The sequence below is a fragment of the Macrosteles quadrilineatus genome, unplaced genomic scaffold (genome assembly GCF_028750875.1).
Source record: "Macrosteles quadrilineatus isolate MER2022 unplaced genomic scaffold, UCM_ALF_1.0 Scaffold_9__3_contigs__length_116548681, whole genome shotgun sequence".
NCBI classification, from domain to species: Eukaryota; Metazoa; Arthropoda; class Insecta; order Hemiptera; family Cicadellidae; genus Macrosteles; species Macrosteles quadrilineatus.
In genome coordinates, this window is record NW_026542602.1 from 69529998 (window position 1) to 69552471 (window position 22474).

The following is a 22474-nucleotide window of genomic DNA, read 5'->3' on the forward strand; positions in this document are numbered from 1 at the left end:
CTATTATAATGTTTATTTACTATTGTTTTATCGGTCGTTGAATAGCTAATTTTTTCAAGGTTGCTGTGAACAATGCAATAATGAAAAGTAACACCTGGAACCTCTAGAAATTCCTCACATAAGATGAAGCAGAGGTTATAGTAGAACTACGTTAATAATTTGCTAAGGTAAACAGGTTATGCACTTTTAACTTCTTTTTGAAATTTTAACTTAAAACAACTTTTTATAGTTGTTTATGACGATTTAAGCTAACAAATTTTACAATAAGTAACCTTGGAGTTCCTGGTTTACTGTGGAATATCTTTTACAGTTCGACAATAACCCCTATAAATAGGGTATAGTTGATAGTTTGGGCCAGAAGATTAGTAATACGTTATCGTCTGTATCATGATCATACACAGGAGACACGATTTGAGTTACAAGATTCAAATTGAAATTCCTGTAAACCAAACGACAAAAAAGTTGGATACTTTGTTGTTTTCGTAAATTGGCGCGTTTGAATGGAACGCGATGTGGCCTAGCGATAACGGTAAAATAAAAATACAGTATGTTATGTCTGAGTAGCCTTTGTTCAGGATAGAACCTGCAACCTTTCAACTGCTGTTCGAGCGCTATAAGCAATCACCTACGACTTAGAAACGCTAAAAAAACACGACATACGGCCTATATTTTCGAGCACACACACACATCAACCCGATTATTGTAGAGGAAGGTGAACGTATTAGCATATACTGTACTAACACAAGTAGACTTATCATCCCATTAACACGAGTTCATGTCCGGTGACACTGGATCGCTAGTGTCCACGAAATTTTGTTTCTATTACTTTTATTTAGGGTTAATTTCTTGATGCTTTACTGTTTGTATATCGTTTTATTTGGTTAAACGAGGTTTTAAATGACTGAAATGACAAGAAACAAATTGTAAAAAAAGACAACCTCTACAGTGCAACGAACGCAACAAAAAAATTGTCTTCTGCATAACTCAATAGGGAATCTACTTAAGAGAGTATCTATGGTATTAGGTAATGCCAATGCGTAAGACTCTAAAACTAAACTTCGCGAATATTGTTCACAGATTGTGTATTTAATTCTAAACTAAGGGATGAAAAAATTTGGACCTGATGAGTTGATCAACTATCCTCGCTAATTGTCGGCAGTGTAGTGGGAGGGTCGGCCTTGCTACGGGAGGTATACCCCGGTATCGACGACAGGGACACTCCAGTCCTATCCGCGCCACCATGCCCGCCGCTGCAGATCTACTCCTGGTCCCGCCTGTACACCGGGAGATGGCTGCCGTGAGGGGCGCCGTGGGAGCCACCAAGGGCGCCGTGGGTGCCACCAAGGAAGCTGTGGCGAAGTACCACAGCCAGCCGGACCGCCAGCGCCACCAGGCCTTCATACAGGTGGATAAAACAGTTTTAATATTAATAAATACCCTCGCCGCAGCAAACCTGCAGACTAAGCGAATTTCCATTTGACTGACTGGATTTACACTGAAATGTCTACTTAAAAATATAACATTTATTCCCTATTTAAATAGAATTAGTTTAACAAGTACTTAGGTTTACTGCATCAGGGAGGGTAAAACTGTAATTTTTTGTAAAATGTTAATAGTTAGTAAGAAATAAAAACATTTTCCAAATTTGATCAAAATATGTTCATAAACAAGCAAACTACAACAGTTTACTTATTCTCCATAAGAATAACATGGGAATTTTAAATTTACAATTTTTTGGAATTTTCTCCGTAACCATTAGGCGCATAATAACGCTTCAATATACTAAATTATTTGTTTTTTTAAGCTCTACAAAATGGTTTGAAAAGAAATTGTGAAATTTTATGTTTTTAGGGTCAAAAATGGGAAAAACCTATTTTTACCCCATAAAACCCCCCATAAACCCCCGTTCCCATAGTCCGATCATGCTGGTTTGCGAACTCATTCAAGTTTATCCCGAATTACACCTTCAAACCAAATATTATCAAAATCGGACAAAAATTACTCAAGTTATCGTGCGGATGGACACACACACACACACACATATATATATATATATAGATATATAAAAATTTGAACGAATGGTGTTTTTGGCCTCTGGGGACATCAAAATGAAAAAGTAAATCGGTCCCGGGCTTAGGTCTTACCATGAGACCTACGGTAATAGCTACTTCCCTGGAAATTCGCTAATAAAACATTGTAGTGTTAGGGGCTAACAAAATTGATCGTCAAGAACTTATACATCACAGAAAACAGAGATGACAAGTGGGCATGTCTAAACAATTATTATATGTCAGTAAAAGTTAAGTCAATAACTACAGGGTATATTTTATAGTTACATGGGTGTATTTGGTTTGGTTAGAGTATGATCTGGCTGATTATAAGTATAAGATATTTAAATAAAGAGTGTCAGGAATATCATACATACTTTCTACCATTTCTACATGGGAAAGGGCTGGGATAAACAAATTTTATTTATGGGACAAATCATAAAAGTTGCAATAGCTTTTGAACAGCAATTTTTAAAACATTGGGGTTTATTTATTTTGTGGTAAGTTGAGAGAACTATATCATACTGAATTTTAATAAAAAACGTTCGTGCCATTTTCGTGGAAATTCAATTTTCCGTTATCTTATGGTGTTTTATTTCCATCTGCCTGATTGGATTTACACTAAAATGCCTCCTAAAATATCACAGTTATTCCCAATTTAAATAGAATTAGTTTAACGAGTACTTAGCTTTGCTGCAACAGGGAGGGTAAAAAAGTGTTTTTTTTAGTAAAATGTAAATAGTTTAGTAGGAAATAAATGTGTTTTCCAAATTCGATCAAAATATGTTGATAAACAAGCAAATTACAACAGTTGACTTATTCTCCTTAAGAATAACATGGGAATTTTAAATTTAAAATTTTTTGTAAATTTTTCCGTAAGACGGAAAAATGCCTGGTTATATTTATTACTACCAAATTTAATCTAAATTGAAAAGCAGGTTTAGTCTGTTGCTCTGCACAACCCCACACATAGAAATCACTTCGAAAACCACCTTTTAAAAACGTATATTATACGCCCAAAACCTCAAACTCAAAAATGCTGACGTAAATAATAATTTTTCCAAGAAACTAGGTATAGAAAGAGAAAACACAAATTGATGTCTCGGCAAAGATTGTTGGTTACTATCACATCAATTACCTACATCCCCCCCCCAAAAAAACAGAAAAAACTGCAGTTATAATATAAGTTATTTGCTGTTGATGTAACCAGAAAAAAAACATTTTATTATAACTTTTGTCAAGTCAATGGTATAAACAAGACAAATGAACAATGAACAATAAACAGAACAGTAGGTATGAATAATTACTAGTCTATATATTTGTGCTGGTATGGAAGTAAAAACTTAGTTTATGCTTGAACTAGCCAATATAATTCTAAGACCAATAAAAACATTTATATTTTCCGACTGACTTGGCAACCTCAGTAAAAAGTTGAAATTGAACTCAAGTTTAATAACGTCAACGACAGGAAAGCCACGGTCCCTTTGTGAAGTATTTATAATGCAGAGTTTCCATATAGCCTATCAGTACTTCATTTTCCCACTCCAGGGTATATTTTTGTAGTGTTGTCCACAATCGCAAAAAAAGTTTTGACGTAAAAGAGATCAGGGGTTGTAAAAGGGATTGTTATTGCAAAAATACTTTACAGAAAATGTTCAAAGTTTACATTTCCTATACAGGAGGCAGTGAACGTGATGCTGGACGAGGCGGTGTTTTCTCTGGACCGACAGAGTCCCGTGCTACGCTGGACTGATCCTGACAAACTCCTGGACATCCTGGACCTGGACCTGGACAAGTCTCCCCTCACCCACGACCGACTCCTGGGCCTAGTCAAGGATACCATCAAGTACAGTGTCAAGACTGGTCATCCATACTTCATGAACCAGCTGTTTTCTGGGTGAGGTTATGCTGGAGTCAGTTGGTAGTTTAAGTTTTGTGTTTGATTATTGAGGTTCTTTTACTTAAGATAACATTGAAAAAAATGTCGTGACCCTATACACTGTAAGTAGTTTTTTTTAACTATTTTTAGACCAGAAAGTAGTTTTTTACAGAAATAGTTCGGTAAACTCAACCGGTCAGTGCTAATGCTGTTGACGACGGTCCACAGTGCACAGAGTTGGTAAACTCGTCCAACGCAACCATGCAAATTTTGCAGCTTATTGCCTACTATATAGGGTGAATAAAAAGTCAAGAAGCCCCTCTCTATTTTGCTAAGTGAATATACAGAGATATCCTTTTGGTGGTCATGCAATCTTAGCAGGAAGTTTCATTTTAGGATTTTACAATTTTTGAGTGTCCCCCCAAAAAGGGGGAATCGGGGGGCAACTCAAAAATTTTAAATGTAAATCCCCATCAAGTGACCATTCAGACATAGGATGTTTCATTATTATTATTTACTTTGGTTGTACAGTTTTGGTTGTTGAAAATTAAAACAGTTGACAAAACAAAAACAAACATTTGTTTGTTTACGTCGCAAAATCCAAAAATTATAGTAAACATTACTTTCGCATAGTAAACATTCTTTTGTCGTAGTAAACAATGTAATGATGAATTTTCGCAGGTGATAAACATGTAGGCTAACGAAAACAGGTTATTTCACAGTAGTGTAGCGACATAAATATTACGTGAGTTTTGTACACCTAAGACAGTTTTTTTTTTATTACAGTAATAACAATCACTACTCATTATTTCTAAGAAGAGTGGTTATGTTTTCATTTATAACCTCTCAGTACCACCTTTAACTTGTATAAAATAGTCAATGGTACCACTGACAGTGATGCAACAAACCATGTACCAAACACGCACCACTCATTTACAACAATTAAATTATTTGGTATAAACAGCTGATTAGTTATAACGTTCGAAGTATTACAACAGTACGTCTCAATCCTTAACCCTCATTGGTTTATTACTCGTGTTATTAAGTAAAACAATGCTTTAAAAATGGTCGTAGGTAAACAAACATAAGAAATAATGATCAGTTGATCAGCTGGTACAACAATGAATTAATGAATCGTGAATTAATTTTCATCTGTACGGAGGCGAGGCATTGACACGTTTTACAGATGCTCGCTTATCTTTAAATTCTGATGTTTTGTAAAATCTTTGGTAGAGTACCATACAATCGTATTTTTGTTTATTTTTACAGGTGCATTATATTTCAATGTTAGGGCGCTTTCAGAGTTTGTAACAATCTATTAAAAATATGTGCAATTACCAAACACCTAATCAAGGATTTCGTTTTGTGAGCGGGCTTGTTTTCTTATTGCAATAGCGACGCTATGTTACCCCCTGTTGTCACCAAGTAACCCTTTTCTTGTAAGTTTAAGTTAGACTACCATATTTTCGAAGACTTTGTGCCTCCATTGTAAAGTCTACGTAACGTGGTCATTAAGAGTCATTAATCCTCTTCAACCTGGACGGTGTGAAGATAAGTCGTACTAAACATGTGACAGTGACAAAAAACATTTAGAATTTATAATGTTATTTTCTTTCTATTTTTACATTAGTTTCAGACTTAGGTCTATCATAGTGTTGCAGGCTAATTAAGGAACCACCTTCACACAGTAATTAATTGATTAAAATCAATATACAGGCTAAATAATTTAAAATTGTTTCACGGATGGGTGGAGTAAGTTTAACCATATTACAAATCAGACGAAATTATCTCATGGTCACTTCCAGCCCAATATATAACCATACCTTCAACCTGATTATCGTAACCCTAACCTAGTGTATCTTCCACAGCGTCGACCCCTACGGCCTAGTAGGCCAATGGCTAACGGACGCTCTCAACCCCAGCGTCTACACGTACGAGGTGTCCCCCGTCTTCACACTGATGGAGGAGAAAGTCCTGGCGGAGATGAGGAGGATCGTCGGCTGGACCCAGGGTGACGGCATCTTCTGCCCCGGAGGTTCCATGGCCAACGGGTACGCCATCAGCTGCGCCCGCTACCACGCCCTGCCCCAAGTCAAGGTAAGCTGTTTTATTTTACTACGAACGGTATTTGACGTTTTAGGTATGACTGGTTCTAGGTCTTGTTTGATTAATTTTTTTTTGGCTAGGATTCGGTAAATGGTTGCTTGCTTTGGAGATAAAAGTTGATGTTTGGAAAACCTTGAGGTGAGTTTGCTATTGTTGCCAACTTGGTGACGTTTTTTCGGGTATTTGTAAAAAAATTTGCTTGATATCAAAACAAAAAGGGCGTGGGAATCGTGGGTGGAATTTCCTTTTTCTGCCGCTTCTTTCTTTGTACTTCCAACCTTTTATACTGTACCACTGTACGTTATGTTTTGTTGTTGTTTGCTTATCCCCTGGCAATCGACCTGTTGGCAACATCAAGATTATTTGGAACAATCTGACACATGTGGCTAAAAAAACGTAACATTGTTAAGTACCTACTGATTTAGGCAGATGACTCTTTAAATACAAAATAATAATAATAATAAAATACAAAATGTATCGGTCTGAAACAACAATTTAACATCAATTAACAATTTTCAGGCTTGTGTTATTTTTTAGAACGGTTTTGGAGTGACTTGTTTTGTGTTATGTTTACAGTTGTAAAACATGTTTTACACTTAACAAAACTTCTCATCATTTACGATGTCAAAACAAAAATTATAACAATTAAATATTTACATGTATGTAAAGAACTAATTAAATGAGAACGCCTTCGCAAAGGAAACGCAGCAACGACGCGCTCCTGTATTGCGGGTATTGCATTGACTTTCTGCAGGCGGTTTTAAAGCCTCGTTCACACGGGGCGAGTTTACACGCTACTCGCCGGCGTGTAAGAAGCCGGCGAGTTGGCGAGTGTGCTTGTAGTCGTTCACACGATGCTTTTTCCACTCGCTCAGTAGCTGGCTTGAACCAAATCCTCCACCATCTTTGAATAACACGCGCACAAGCACAAGCAACTGTGTTCACACTGGGCTACTTTACACGCCTACTTGCTCAAAAGCTGGCGAGTTGGCATGTAAAGTAGCGGCAGCGTCAACTTTTTCCAGAGCTTTTTTACAAGCAGCTTTTGAGCGAGTACGTCGTTCACACTGAGCTATTTTACTAGCTGCGTGTAAAAAAGCCGGCGTGTAGCTTGTAAACTCGCCCCGTGTGAACGGGGCTTAACTGTATGTTTTTATAATCTCGTCTCGTAGAATAAAATTAAAAATTTCCCGAAAATTTCGAAACCAGTCCATCTCTAATTATAATAAAATAGACCCTAATTAACTGTGTCATTGTATGAATCAGTTGCACAATGGATTTCGATTTGGAAATTTCTAACAGACGTTTTATGATACATAATATACATTTTAAAATTTTCATTTTGCGATTTTCAGAGTCAGGGACTCCACGGTTTGCCCAGACTAGTCGTGTATACCTCAGAGGACGCTCACTACTCCATAAAGAAGCTGGCTACACTGCAGGGTCTGGGATCTGACAACGTCTACCTGATCAGGACCGACTCCAGGGGTCGCATGGATGTCAACGACTTGCGTGCTCAGATACAACGGACCATACAGGAGGGGGCCAAGCCCTTCATGGTGTCTGCTACTGCTGGTAGGTCGGATAATACTATCTGTCACAGAGAAGTAAGCTACAGAGGAAATGTGCACTTTAAGAAGTTTAGCTCTATAGTCGCTGATGTCTAGTAATAGTAAAAACTCGGATACTACCACCCTTGCCTTCATCTGCTACACGGTCAAGGAAGACTCGGTGCTCTGTGTGATACGAATTTCCTTCCAGTGCTCACCACTCTGGCTGTTCCTTGCTCGACAACAGTATATAATTCAGACACAACATGCTAGAGCTGAAAACGCTCGGTGGTCCCATAAGCAATAAGTTTCCTCTGTACCTTACTTCTCTGTGTAGCAATAAACGCCAAAACGCAAATTGATTTAATTGTTGTGGCGCACAACAAACAAGCCTGAATCCTGTGGAATCCATTTACAGTAGTATATTTTAAACACGCTGTGCAAACTAACAACTATTTAGTAACCATAAATAATTTTAAAATTATCCAATAGACTGCAAGTTTTAAAAGGGGGTTGGGGTGAGAGAAGCTCAAGGGGGAGAATTGGGGATTTTTGGGAAAGTACACATCTAAAAAAATCCAGCTTTCCTTTAATTACTTCCAACACAAAACCTATATTGACTGGACTAGTTGGTGACTGTTGGGAACCCGGGACTCGAGGACCAAAGTCCTGCGCTCTACACTCTCCTATTTGTTGGTAGCATAAAAGCATCATGCACCTGTGTCGTAGGTACCACCGTGCTAGGAGCCTTCGACCCGCTACCGGAGATCGCTGATGTGTGTGAAGCCAACGGACTATGGCTACATGTAGACGCAGCTTGGGGCGGTGGTGCTTTGATGTCACCTAGACATCGTCACCTACTCAACGGCATACACAGGTAACTTGGTACAACATGTAGACACGGAACAGCAATGTTAGTAAAGTCAGGCTGTATTGATATTGGAACAAATAACATAGAGATAACTTAGGAGTTGGCATGAAACATGAACTAAGCCATTGATAAATACCCCCGCAGTACTCCTGCAGACTACGCAAATTTCAATTCGTCTGATTGGATTTTTTTTTGTTTTACGCCATTGGCATTTTTACTCTAAAGAAAATGTAACGTCTAATCGAACCCGTCTCTCCTACACAGAAGTCCGAGATGCTAACCACTAGGCTAGAAACACTCTCTTAACAAAAAATATTCATATTTATCCGCTACATAAATAACATTAGATTTAACAAGTACAGTATTTAGTTTTGCTGCCACGGGGAAGGGGAAACATTTACTTTTCTCCACAAGAATATTATGGGAATTTAGAATGTACAGGTTTTTGGGATTTTCTTTGTTAACTTGAACCCTAAAACGCTTCAATGTACCGTTTTTTTAATCTCTACGTTGGTTTTATTGTAAAATTTGGCATTTTTACGTTTGAAGGGTAAAAACTCGAATGGTAATAATGTATCCTAACATTATTTAATTAAGAAAGAAAAATCCTCATTAAAATCCTTTGGTGTATTTTACTCTTACTTCTTAACTCGAGGAAGGAAAGTCCTTGGGAAGTGAAGTAAGAAGGTTGACTTTTTATCCTAAAAACATTGTTAGAGCGCATTCTATGGTCGTTAATTATAAGGAACAGTCTCTGACAAAGAATACCGGTATGCAATTAAGTAACCAGTTACTTTCACCCTTTAAGGTCAAAGCCACACTCTTTGAATGCCTTTGCCCTTGGATCAGGTTCTGGTTTTTGCAGTTGCTAATCGGAAACTGAACAAAAATTGCTCAATTATGTAATTACCATTTTGGTTATGGGTTCTGGGTAACTTTTCTTTGGTTTGGCTCTTAAATATTGTGGTTTATATACAAAAAAAATTTTTCTTTGTATATAAACAAACATTTTTTACTAATAAATAGTTATCTTCAGATCCCTAGTTTTTTTTTTAACATGGTTTGGTATTTTTTACATCTTGCTACTATTTGAAAACAATTTTTGGTCTATTTCACAGTAAAGGTTTAGGGACGATAACGTCAAAACCAGTCACTGATATCAAAACTGAGCAAAAAGAAGATTTAACATTTTATCAGTCTATAAACTTATATTAACATTTATAAATAAACGGATCAGCAGACCGACACATAATTTCTCCCATTAGCTTTTTGGTAATTCTTATCATGCATGGGTAAGTGGTGGAAGTGACAACCATATTTTATACATAAAATAAAAAAAAAAGAAATAAAAAAAAATTCAATAACTTCTGAAGTGTAATGTTTACAGCTTTGGGGGTTCTACCATTTTGTTTTGAGATTAAAGGACATATCATATTAAATGTTGAATAAAATCGTTTGAGCCGTTATTTTAAAATTCCAATTTCTCCGTAATTTTCCGGGGTCTTATGGGAAAATCACCATTGAAAATAAAAGTAAAAAATATGAAAAAACCCGCAAGGAGAGACCATAGATACCTAGTACCTATATACCAAATTTCGTGAAATCGGACCACAGGAATAGTCAAAAGCTCAGTACAAACCATAGACAAAAAGAATTAAATATAGACCGTCAGCTGTGCTGCGGTTACCATTGGTTCTGGCGCACACCGCTGGGATCGCCACGGTAGTTACAGCATACGCGCTACGTAAACTACAGCGGTGTGCGCCGGAACTTATGGTAACCATGGTAACCGCAGCACGGCTGACAGTCTATATTTCATTCTTTTTGTCTATGGTACAAACACATAAATCACTTCAAAAACCATTTGATTTTTTGGGGGGTTCAGAGCAGAGGGACCCAAAAACGGACATTTCCACCCAAAAATCTAACTCAAAAATTTTGAAAAAACAATTCTTTCTCCATATACAATGTCTGGAGAAAGTAGAAATAAACAGGGATTTTTTCCTCAAGTAAACTTAACGCTCTTATCTAACAAATATATGTTAAATTTGTATCTTACAACTCCAAACATTTGAGACAATAACCGTGACTAATTTATCACGACGTTCAGGGCTGACTCGGTGACCTGGAACCCACACAAGCTGTTGACAGCTCCTCAACAATGTTCTACGTTCCTGACCAGACACACAGACCTGCTCGGCCCCTGCCACTCTGCCTGCGCCACCTACCTGTTCCAACAGGACAAGTTCTACGACACCCGGTACGACACTGGTGACAAGCACGTCCAGTGTGGCCGCCGCGCTGACGTACTCAAGTTCTGGTTCATGTGGAAAGCTAAGGTAAGGATATTATCTCTGGCTATGGACAGAGTTATATAAAACCTTGTAAAATTGAGCAAACAGCAGGGTACGGATGTAGGCTAAATAATTGATGTACTATACACCAAACATTTAGCCAGTTTAAACTAACTGAAAGTTTATTTATCATAAACTTCTTTATATTTTATGTCTCGTAAAATAGTTATCATACACAGTAACAAAAACTATGCAAGGAAATAGAGTTTTAGACTTGTGAGTAGTTCATTCAACTATAATCTAACAGTCAACGGTATAAAATCTATTCAGAGTGATTAATTCATAAAACTGATAACCTTTGAAGAGAACAAAGCGAATTCAGTATGAGGTTAACAAGTCATTACTGCACTTCATTTTTTGGCATCATAATCGTTACTTGTCTCAGGTGCTCCTCCATTTTAACCTGCCTTCTAATCGGATTCCCACTCCACATTTGGTAGAACAATTTAAGTTGTTCCTTCTAATGATATAATTTTTTTGGTCTCCTGCTTAACCCCATCTGTGTCTTTGAAAAGTTGTCTAATTTTAAACCATAGAAGAGACAACACCGCAACACCACTTTCGAATACCATTTGGTTTTGTGCCAATGAACTGATCTAAAATCATACGATCATGAAAAACTATACTTTGTCCAAATGTCAATTTAATTGACAAACCAGCTGACTGACGTGTGCAATTATGAAGTGTTTGGTACCCACTGATTGACTCAAGCCGCAACTGTTACAGGGCACAGATGGGCTGGCAGCTCACATAGACACAGTGTTTGACAACGCAGCATTCTTCACTGAACAGATCCGCCACAGACCTGGGTTCAAGTTGGTCCTGGATCAGCCTGAGTGCACTAACGTAACCTTCTGGTACATCCCTCCCAGTCTACGTGGCCAGGAGAACCAGCCAGACTACAACCAACGCCTTCACAAGGTAGAGGAATTCCCACAAAGATAGATAGGGTAATATAGTTGGAATCTATATCTACTAGAGGTTTTTAAACTGGAATTTTAGTGAGTATAGCTGGCTTACCTGAATGGGGAAGAGTCCAAACTGGTAAGTTAACTAGAAACACAATACTTTACACTATGACTATACACAAAATTAAATACTTCACTCCTTCACTGTCACTGACAGCATTTGCCATTAAAGAAGAGGGAATTTTTCAAGGATATAAATATTTATCTTTGGACTTTGACTTTAATAAATGAATGTGGGAACATGGTTTTTATTGTATACTGAGAGCTGAAGAAAGAATTTCATGTTGTCTAAAAAAAAAGTGTGCAATCGAAACTCACATGTCGATGTAATAAAAACACTTTAAAGAGTTGTGAGACACAACTCGACAACTAAATAACAAAAAGTGGGAATCTATGATCAAAAGGAACATGATTTCTAATTGCATCGTAACGTTTTCTTTGTTTCGCGCTTACAAACTTCTTGCTTCACATTTCAAAACGAGATTGGTTAGTGTTCAAAGTCTCAAGAACCAAATGAATATGCTAAGGTAAACTATATAATGCATATTTAATGATAAGTGAAACCCTTGTGTTATGAGACCCTTGTTACTTTGTATAATATTTACGAGGTATAAAGAAATCTAAACTTTGTAATATTTTCATTTTAGATCAATGATTTCCTATTCCTCTACGATTGAAAGTACACCATCACCACTTTAATTTTCACTAGGGATGGTCAAGTCTTGAAATTTTCGGGAAATTTAAAATCTCGTTACACGAGACGAGATTTCTTTTTGGCCGAGATTTTTATCGAGACGAGAATAAAAAAAAAATTAAAAACGTGTTTTAGTTAGAAAATATAAATAAAATTAGAAGCTTCAACATTTAAAGTTCAGAAGTTTATTTACAATTCCACTCAAGACTGAGACATAAACATGACTGATATTGTTTACCTCCAACTAACATATGATACATTTAACATATGATAATATGTGAATATAACATTATAATACATCTTTCCCCTTTAAAAAACAGCAAACAAATTTGAAAGATTTAACTAAAAATAATAACCAACCAAACTTTTCCCTTCTTTTGAGACCATTATATTGTATTCTGAAATCTTGATGGTAGCTTGATTTCCCTACGAGGTCTTAGTTGTACTTGCTCGTCTTGCCTTGGAACTGACTGGGAATTGTTTTGTTGAGTGAGTGATGGTTTCAGATGGCGGCGATTTCTTCTTAATGTAGCCCCGTTATCACCTTCTACCCAGTAACTTCTTGGAGTTGGTCCTTGGTTAACAACCTTTCCTTGCTCCCACCTTCCTTCATTTCTGAAGACAACTCTTTCGTTATTTCTTACAACCCTTAAGTCTTTGGCTGACCGATCATAATATTTTTTCTGCAGCTGTTGTCTTGTATTTAACCTGTCTTGTACTCCATCATTCAGCGTTGGTTTCAGCAGTTCCTCGGTAACAGGGATCGTTGTCTTACACCTGCGTTGAAACATCAGCTGAGCTGGAGAATATCCCAGATGCTTAACGGGCATGTTCCTAAGCTCCAATAAAGCCATTTTCAAATCCTTATTGTCATACTGTACTTTCCTTATCAACTCTTTGGCCATTCCAACTGCCCTTTCAGCAAGCCCATTTGATTGTGCATAGCCTGGACTGCGTGTCACAATTTCAAAATTCCATTCACGGGCAAATTCCCTCATTTGGGCACTGTTGTAAGGGACATTATCCGCTACCATTATATCAGGAGGGCCAAATCTACTGAAGATGTCTTTGCATGCTGATATTACAGACGTTGCTGATTTACATGGCATTTTAACCAGCTCCAACCAGTTTGAGTAAGCATCCATCATGACTAAGTACACATTTCCTCCATATGAAAATATGTCACATCCGATACGCTCCCATGGTCTGGTAGGTGTAGGATACGGCATAAGGGTTTCCTTTGCATTACTCCTGGAAAACCTTTCACATATCCTGCAACGAGCCACAAAACTTTCAATGTCTGTAGCCATTCGTGGCCAATAAAGTATTTGTCGAGCCCTAGCTTTGCACTTTTCAATTCCTCCATGCGCGATGTGGATTCGCTGAAGCATGTCCTGTCGTAGCTGTCGTGGCACAATCAGTTTGTGATTTAAAAACAATAAACCATCTTCTTCAGATACCATATGTCTTTGGTTCCAATAGTGGCGTACTATCTCTGGGGTGTCTTGCTTCCTTTCTGGCCATACTTCTTTGCAGTATCTCTTCACGATAGCAGTTTCTTGGTCCTCTTCAGTGTAACGCTGGAATAATTTCTTCTTCTCTTCAGTCATAGGCAATGAACTTGTTAAACTGTGTACTTGAAATTCTGAAGACACTGTCATTTCTGTGCATTTTAATGCTGCTCTTGACAACGTATCAGCAATAAGTTGGCTACTACCAGGTAAGTACTTTACTTCCAGATCATAATTCAAACACCTTAGTCTCATTTTCTGTAGCCGACCTGGTACCACGTGCAAATCTTGTTGAAAAATATTTACAAGCGGCTTGTGGTCAGTCTGAATTGTTACTTTATAGCCATAAATAAACCTGTGAAACTTCTCAACAGCAAAAACTATAGCTAGAGTTTCCTTTTCGATTTGCGAATATCTCTTCTCTGTATCAGTCAATGAACGGGACATGAAAGCCACTGGCTGCCCACTCTGCAACAAACAACATCCTAGGCCATCTTGAGAAGCGTCTGTTTGTATTTCAAGAGGTCTTCGAGAGTCAAAGTATACCAAAACTGGTTCACTGGAAATTAATGTCTTGATAATCTTCAGAGCATCTTCATGCTCTACGGTCCATAAGAAGTCCACATCCTTTCTTGTCAAATGTCTGAGGGGTGCAGTGATTTTTGCTAAATTTGGTATGAACCTCGATAAATACTTTAGCATGCCCAATAACCGCATTACCCCTTTCTTGTCCGTGGGTGGGTCCATTTCAACTATGGCCTTTACATAATCTGGGTCGGGTTGGATTCCTGCAGCCGATACTATGTGTCCCAGATACTTAACTTCGCTCTTCTTAAATTGCATCTTGTTTGGATTAAACTTGATTCCAAGTTTAAGGGCTGTGTCCAAAACTCTCTTTAAATTTTCATCATGCTCTTCCGATGTCGTTCCTCCTACAATAATATCATCATGTACTATGTTAACTCCCTTCAGGTTTCCAAAGCATTTGTAGTTATTTTTCTGGCACAATTCTGGACCCGAACAGATTCCAAAAGGAAATCTACAAAATTGGTATCTCCCAAATGGGGTACTGACTGTACACAGTTCTCGACTCTCCTCATCTAAAACAATTTGAAAAAACCCATCCTTAAGATCCAAAACAGTAAAATATTTGTAACCACTCAATGTTACCAGAATATCATCAGGGTGTGGCATTAGAAAGTGCTCTCTCATTACCACCTTGTTCAATGGCATCGGATCTATGCAGAGTCTCAAAGACTTATCGGGTTTTTCCACGATCACCAGAGGATTGACCCATGCTGTAGGTTTGTCAACTTTTCGAATCACCCCAGTTTCCTCAAGTTGGTCCAACTTTTCCTTTAGTTTTTCCTGTAAACTGTAAGGTACTCTCCGTGATTGTCGAATTTGTGGGATAGCACCCTCCTTAAGCTGAATATGATGAGTGCTTGGAAACTGTCCCAATCCTTCAAAAGCTGTCTTGTAGCCGGTTAAAACATCGTCCTTATCCTTAAAATTCAAACATATCGATGACACTCTCTTAATGAGTCCTAAATTGACACAATCGTTTAGTCCTAAAATTGGCAGTTCATGTTCGACATTCACTACAGCAAAATTCACATCTGCAGTTACACCTGTAATTGTTTTACATTGTAACTTTACAAGACCTAGTGGTTTGATTTTGAATTTTTCATCTCCCCAGGCTGAGAGTACATAAGAACTACGTTTTACGTGTGTAATGTTCATTTTCCGTACATAACTAGCAGGTAAAATACTGATCTCTGCACCTGTATCTAGTTTAAATTTAACTTGTGTACCACCAACAGTCAAGTTTTCTGTCCACGATTTTTCACTTTGACCTTTCACTCCACTAATGTTTAAGCTTACCGAGCCTAAACTAACATCGCTCACACAAGAGTCTTCATCGTGTTGTTCCTCGTTTGTAACAGCATGAGATTTTATAGTTTTGCTCCTACAAACCTTTGCAAAATGATTTTTACCATCACATTTCGAGCATGTTTTGCCATATGCAGGACATTTACCCCGTACATGTTTGTAGCCGCAAAAGCTACATAGATCATTCTGTTTTTCTTTTGCAGCACTCCGCGAAAGTTCTTGATATGGCACATTATTAACAACACATACACTGTATGGATCCGACTTAATACCCGTAAGCTTGGTTTCATTTTGCTCTACAATAGTCCTACATTGATCCTTGCTACTCTCTACAATCATACAGAAATCAATAGCTTTTTTCAAGTCAAGTTTTGTATCTCTTAATAGACGCTCTTGAGTACTTTTATCTCTTATACCTAAGACAATTCTATCTCTAATCATATTGTCAGGTTCAAGAAACTCGCATGATTTAGCTGCTATTTTTAACTGCATAACAAACTTACTGAAGTCTTGACCTTCTTCCTGCTTCATTCTATAGAATTTAAACCGCTCAAATATGACATTTTTCAGAGGACAACAGTAAGATTCAAACTTATCAAGTACGCAATCAAAACTATCTTTGTCATTATCTTCAAATTTAAAAGTATTATATACATCTAGGCCATCATCGCCTAACAGATTAAGCAGCTGCGCAATCTTAACTTCATCTTTAAGTTTCTTACCATGACCAGTTGCTATTAAGTACAGTTCAAACTTCTGACGAAATCTTTTCCAATTTTCACTCACATTTCCTTCAAAACTCATAGGTTCAGGCAACCTAAACAATCCAGATACTTCCATTATTTCTTCTAGGTTTCAAAATACACCTGACACCATGTTTTAGTTAGAAAATATAAATAAAATTAGAAGCTTCAACATTTAAAGTTCAGAAGTTTATTTACAATTCCACTCAAGACTGAGACATAAACATGACTGATATTGTTTACCTCCAACTAACATATGATACATTTAACATATGATAATATGTGAATATAACATTATAATACAGAAAGTCAATGCAATACCCGCAATACAGGGGCGTGTTGTAGTTGCTTTTCCTTTGCGAAGGCGTTCTTATTTAATTAATTCTTTAAATGTAAATATTACTTTAATTATTTTAATAATATTACTTTAACATTTGAGAAGTTTTGTTAAGTTCAAGCAGTGTGAGGAATGTTTTATTGTACTATAAAAAGTCAAAACAAGTAACTATCTTATAAAAATTAATATTGCTTTTATTTTATGATTTATTTTATTTTAGGATAAGTTGAACTCTATCCTAACTGATATCATTTTTAATAAGTAGGCATTTTTAATAAGTTAGGCGTGATTAATAAAAAAATGTTATGCTGATGTTTTTTAATAAAAGATTCGATTGTAAATATTTTTGCCTATTATCATTATTTTTGTATTTAAACAGTCATCTAACAATGTTACAAAATCAGGTAAAAATTTTGAACGTGCATTTCCCGTTGTGTATGAGAAGGGAAATCCCGTCTCGATCTCGTCTCAAAATTTTATGAGAAATAAAAAATCTCGTCTCGTCTCGTCTCGAACTAAAAATCCAATCTCGTCCATCCCTAATTTTCACCATACAACATTTTATTACATAGCTAGATTTACAAAACCAGAGGATGAAAAACACTATCACTGTTCAGTGGAATTTGTCAGTAACTGAAAGCAAGAGCATAAGGTAATGTAAATAAATGTTTTTTATAGATTGATCTTAAATATCTCACAATTTTGTTCCAGGTGGCTCCAAAAATCAAAGAGCGCATGATGCGAGAAGGTACAATGATGATCACCTATCAACCTCTCAAAGATCTACCAAACTTTTTCCGTCTCGTCATCCAGAACTCCGGATTGGACCATGCGGATATGAGCTTCGTGATCCAGGAAATCGAAAGATTAGGAGCAGACCTCTAACTTTAATCTCACTATTTATAATATTTATTGCTAGCATAGTTCAACATTGTGATAATATAGTTAGGCTTTTGAGCATTTCATAATTCTGTATTTATTACCAACAAGCTTAATTATCAAGAATAAAAGTTTGAACAGTCCTTGGTTGTCTTTTGAATCATCCTTTCTAATTTACTGCACTTGCAGGTGTTAGGTGGTAAATGAAAGATACCCCCGCCACAGCAAACTAAGCAAATTTACATTTGCCTGATTGGATTTAACTAAATGTCTCCTTAAAAAATTAAAATATCACATTTATTCCCTATTTAAATAGCACCAGTTTAATGAGTACTTTGGTTTGCTGCAAGAGGGAGGGTAAAAAGCTGTTTTTTTTGTTAAATGTTAATAGGAAATGAATGCATTTTCCAAATTTGATCAAAATATGCTCGTAAACAAGCAAACTACAACAGTTTACAATGTTCTCCATAAGAATAGCATGGAAATTTTTTATTTAAACTTTTTAAAATATTTTCTCTGTAGCCCCTAGGCGCATGATAACGCTTCAATTAGACCTCCTATATTACTTGTTTTTTTAAGCTCTACAAAATGATTTGAGAAGAAGTTGCTAGATTTTATTTATTTTTGGGTCAAAAATAGGAAAAATAAATTTTTCCCCATAAAACCCCCTATAATCCCCTGATCCCATAGTCCGATCATGCTAGTTCGCGAACTCGTTTGAACTGATTGTTGAAAGTTATCTTAAATATGGCGTAGACTACATTTATCCTGAAATACATTTGACTGAATTTGATTAGAATTTGGAGTTGTTTATTTTCCAAATTCAGAACCTTTAAAAAAACAAAATAATGATGTAGTTAAAAGTAAGGTGGTAAAAAATCAACACAAAACAGTCAGATTTTCACAAGTCTATCCAGTGAAATCAAATATATTTCAATGTAAAAATGTTTCAAAACCATTAATTTTCAATAAAAGTTACACAAATATCAACCTGTATAATGATATGAAATTACTGAGACAGTACGGTACAAAATACTGATTCCAGTTAACCAACAACATAATAATCTATCTGTGATCTTCAGAAAAAAAGTACTGAAAAAAAACTTTTCTCACATTAATCCGTTATATTATATGATTGATGTACTTTAATTACATATACTTTTAATAAAACTGTAAAGTGAACTTAAAAAGTACTAACTTAGGGGCTTTGTCAAATAAAAGTCACAAAATGTCACATTACACCGCAACGCTTACGATCACATGAGTTGTTTCACGGCAGTGGCGGCTTTAGAGAACCCGTTCTTCTCGAGTAGTTGAGCCAAACTCTGATGCGTCATGTCCACATCTTCCTCCGACCTCAGCTGCAGCACGTACTTAGCTCTGGCTACATCTGTCTTGGCGGACTCTTCAATGTACTGGATCTGGAGAAAACAAAATCTGTTAAAAGTAAGGTTGGTCCGCATTATGACTCTCTAACTAAAAAAAAATAAAAATACCCCTGCCGCAGCAAACAAAGCGAACTTCCATTAACCTGGTTGGATTTTCAGTAAATATTCCCAATTGTAAAATATAGGCCTATTTTATATTTGAATATAAAATGTGTTTTTTAGTAAAATGTTAATAGTTGAGTATAAAATAAATAAGATTGCAAAACATGATCATTATATCTATAAACAATAAACATGCAAACTAAAACGGTTTACTACCCTTAAGATTACCATAGGAATTTTAAATTTGCAGTTTTATGAATTTTTTTCTTTCTCCTTAACCATTTAACGTACAACAACCCTTCAATATACCAAATTGTTTATATTTAAGCTTACAAAATTGACTAAAAAGTAAATATAAGATTTAGTTTTTAATCAATTAAACATTAAGAGACACCGATATTGTAGCTGTAGGAGAGGCAAAAAAAAAGCAGAAGGTCATGTAATGTGGGTCAGCCATCTTGAGGAGAAATGAGGAGAGCTTATTGAAGATGGTACTAAGGGGAAGGAGACCAGTAGGAAGACCAAAGGTGGTGGGATCAGTCCAGAAGGATATGGAAAAGATGAGACTAGTAGAGGAAGATTCAGAGGACCGAGAGAATTAATAACGTGTTAGCGAAGCTAAGTACCAGCTTGGATACAAGTGGCCATGGCAGTAAGTATATTAAGAAAAATGGGAAAATCCATTTTTACCCAAAAAAACCCTGTTCCCAAAAACAATAAGATTCATTGTCAAATCTTTGGTTCGGTTGTAAATGGCTGTAAGAAGGGTGTTCTATAAAGTAAGTACAAAAAAACTTAAACAAAATTGAGAATAACATTAATTGTTGTTGTTCAAAAACGCCTTGTTAGCGATAGTGCCCATAAGCTGCTGTCAAGTATAAACCGTATTGAGAGTAGATTTTTCAGCTATTAACAAATATTTAACCAAACAAAAATGGTAAATATTATCAAGAAATAAAAGATAATTATTTGCACTGTGGAAAACACTACACTTTCATTATGATAATTGGTTCAAAAAGTCCAGAGTGACAGCGATCACATGGTTTAAAACAGTGTCCAACATGATGATTTTGTAACCTTGGTTTTTATGTCACCTTGAAAAGAGTAAAAATAACTAGTAGTGGGTGAGACCTTTGTTAGATTTAGGCGAATAAGAAATTTGGCAGAAACCCAAGGTAAACAGCCTAACAAAAACTTTCACTTAAACATACATACAAAGATACCTCCAACTTCTCTTGAAGGTCTAGGGGTTACGTAATGTTATATCACACACTGCATTTATAAGCTAAGAGTGAGCTCCAAAGTTTAAACATCCCCAATGCAGCCAACCTGTAGGCTAATAAAATTTCTATTTACAATACCAGGTTTGATTTTCACTAAAATATTCTATTAAAATTGTAATTTTTTGTCCTAGAATGCTAGTCACGATCCTGGGATTGTTTTTCACATTACTTCAGGCTAGACCTAGGGGTTGCGGCATTATTATTTAGATAAAATCCATTGGTGATTTGGCGGGATTTGAACACGGGACCTTGGGGACACGCTCCAACCACTAGACCAGCTCGCTTCCCAACTTAAAATTAAGTATCACAATCATATACTACTATTGAATAACATAAATTTTAAAGCGAACTTGGGTTGGTTGCAGTCGGGGAGGTAATAAAGTTTTTCTTTTATTGAAATTTGAAATGTAAATAGTTTAGCATAAATTTGATCAAAACATATACCGTACCTAATAGCATTTTAAATACCGGTACAGATTTAAAATAAGGTATATAATAAAATCGAAACAAAACCATTTTCACTTTGATATTTAACAAAGAAGTATTGCAGGAATAGCAAGAAGAAAACAATCTACTGATGTATATAAATTTGAAAAAGGAAAGGTACCAACCGAGTCTTTGAATCCCAATTTCTCAGCCATCTCGGCCCACTGGGTGTTGATAGTTTGGGCAACGAGGTCAAACACTTCAGGCTTCACTTTACACTTCGAAGCACTTCCTTGTATATCTGTAGCTTCTTGCTCTTCACTGTTCACTGGAATGAACAAGCAATACATATTAATAAACAATTACTACACGCATAACAAATACAGATAACTTAGGTACCACTAGAGCTTTACAAATGCATTCATATTATTTGCCTCCTAGATTGAAAATTGGTACTGTACAAAATATAAAGGTTCTTTGTAATCAATTCTTGTAATCATGGGAAACCACAAGAACTAACGGTAAAAGTTCTTTCACCCATTTATTTTGTATAGTTAAAACCTCAATTTCTTTTTCTTTTTTCCCATACAGATCAGCCAAGCTCACAACTGTACCATCAAGACTGACCCCTTCACACTAACTTGTATCCTTCTGAACTCAACTCATTCTGTACTTTGCCTTCTTATGGGACATCTTTATAATAGTACACCCACCATTGATCTCTTTCAGCATATTCTTCTATATTATATTGCCCAGCCAACCTTGGCCTATTCCTATTATTTTTGCTTTTATTCATGTGATTACATTACATTCTTGGTATGGGGTGTGTAATTCTCTATTTCCCTGTTAAATTACACTTTATCATTTTATGGACCCAATATTTTACCAAAAACATATTTTTCAATACATGAACATGAGTGGGGAGGGGGTCAATCTTAAATAAATGGTATCAGCAAACTGACATACTTTCTCCCATTAGCTTGACAACAACCCTTATTAAAGGTAAGCGAAGCGGTAAGAGTTACTACGATATTTTATGGGCAAAATCACAAAAGTTGCATAAACTTTTGAACCGTAATCAATTTTACAGCATTGGTGATTGTACCATTTAGTTAAGATGAAATAAAAAGCACCATGACAAACTAGATTTTTATAAAAATTGTTTGTGCGCTTTTTGTGACAATCCAATTTTACTGTTACTCTCTTGGTCATCACCAGTGAAAATTAAAATGAATATAAAAGTTATAAAAACCTATGAACACCATGGATTAGTTAGTACCCACCAAATTTAATCAAAATCGGACCACAGGTGATTCGTAGCTCTGTACACATCCACACACACATACATCACATCGAAAACCACTTTAACGGTTTCATGGAGACTAAAAAAGGATATTCCCATCGAAAACTCTAACCTCAAACATTTTTATGAAACAGAAAGA

The 22474-nt window shown here is 36.2% G+C and overlaps 2 protein-coding genes across 2 annotated transcripts in view; one reads left to right on the forward strand and one right to left on the reverse strand.

Moving 5' to 3' along the window:
* The first annotated feature begins 1237 nt into the window (after positions 1 to 1237).
* LOC129004117 (cysteine sulfinic acid decarboxylase-like) lies at positions 1238 to 17976 on the forward strand. Its single transcript, XM_054432551.1, has 8 exons — positions 1238 to 1405; positions 3728 to 3945; positions 5796 to 6024; positions 7389 to 7608; positions 8313 to 8460; positions 10565 to 10793; positions 11535 to 11729; positions 17666 to 17976. The coding sequence occupies exons 1-8, from the start codon at positions 1241 to 1243 to the stop codon at positions 17837 to 17839; spliced, it is 1578 nt and encodes a 525-aa protein (XP_054288526.1). The 5' UTR covers positions 1238 to 1240; the 3' UTR covers positions 17840 to 17976.
* A 750-nt stretch (positions 17977 to 18726) lies between these two features.
* LOC129002042 (THO complex subunit 1-like) overlaps positions 18727 to 22474 on the reverse strand; it is a 51920-nt gene continuing 48172 nt past the window's right edge. The window contains exons 13-14 of the mRNA XM_054429554.1: positions 21218 to 21360; positions 18727 to 19254 (exon numbers count right to left, since the gene is read on the reverse strand). Coding sequence (XP_054285529.1) covers positions 19090 to 19254; positions 21218 to 21360 — 308 coding nt within the window. The 3' untranslated portion in view covers positions 18727 to 19089. The remainder of the gene's footprint in view (positions 19255 to 21217; positions 21361 to 22474) is intronic.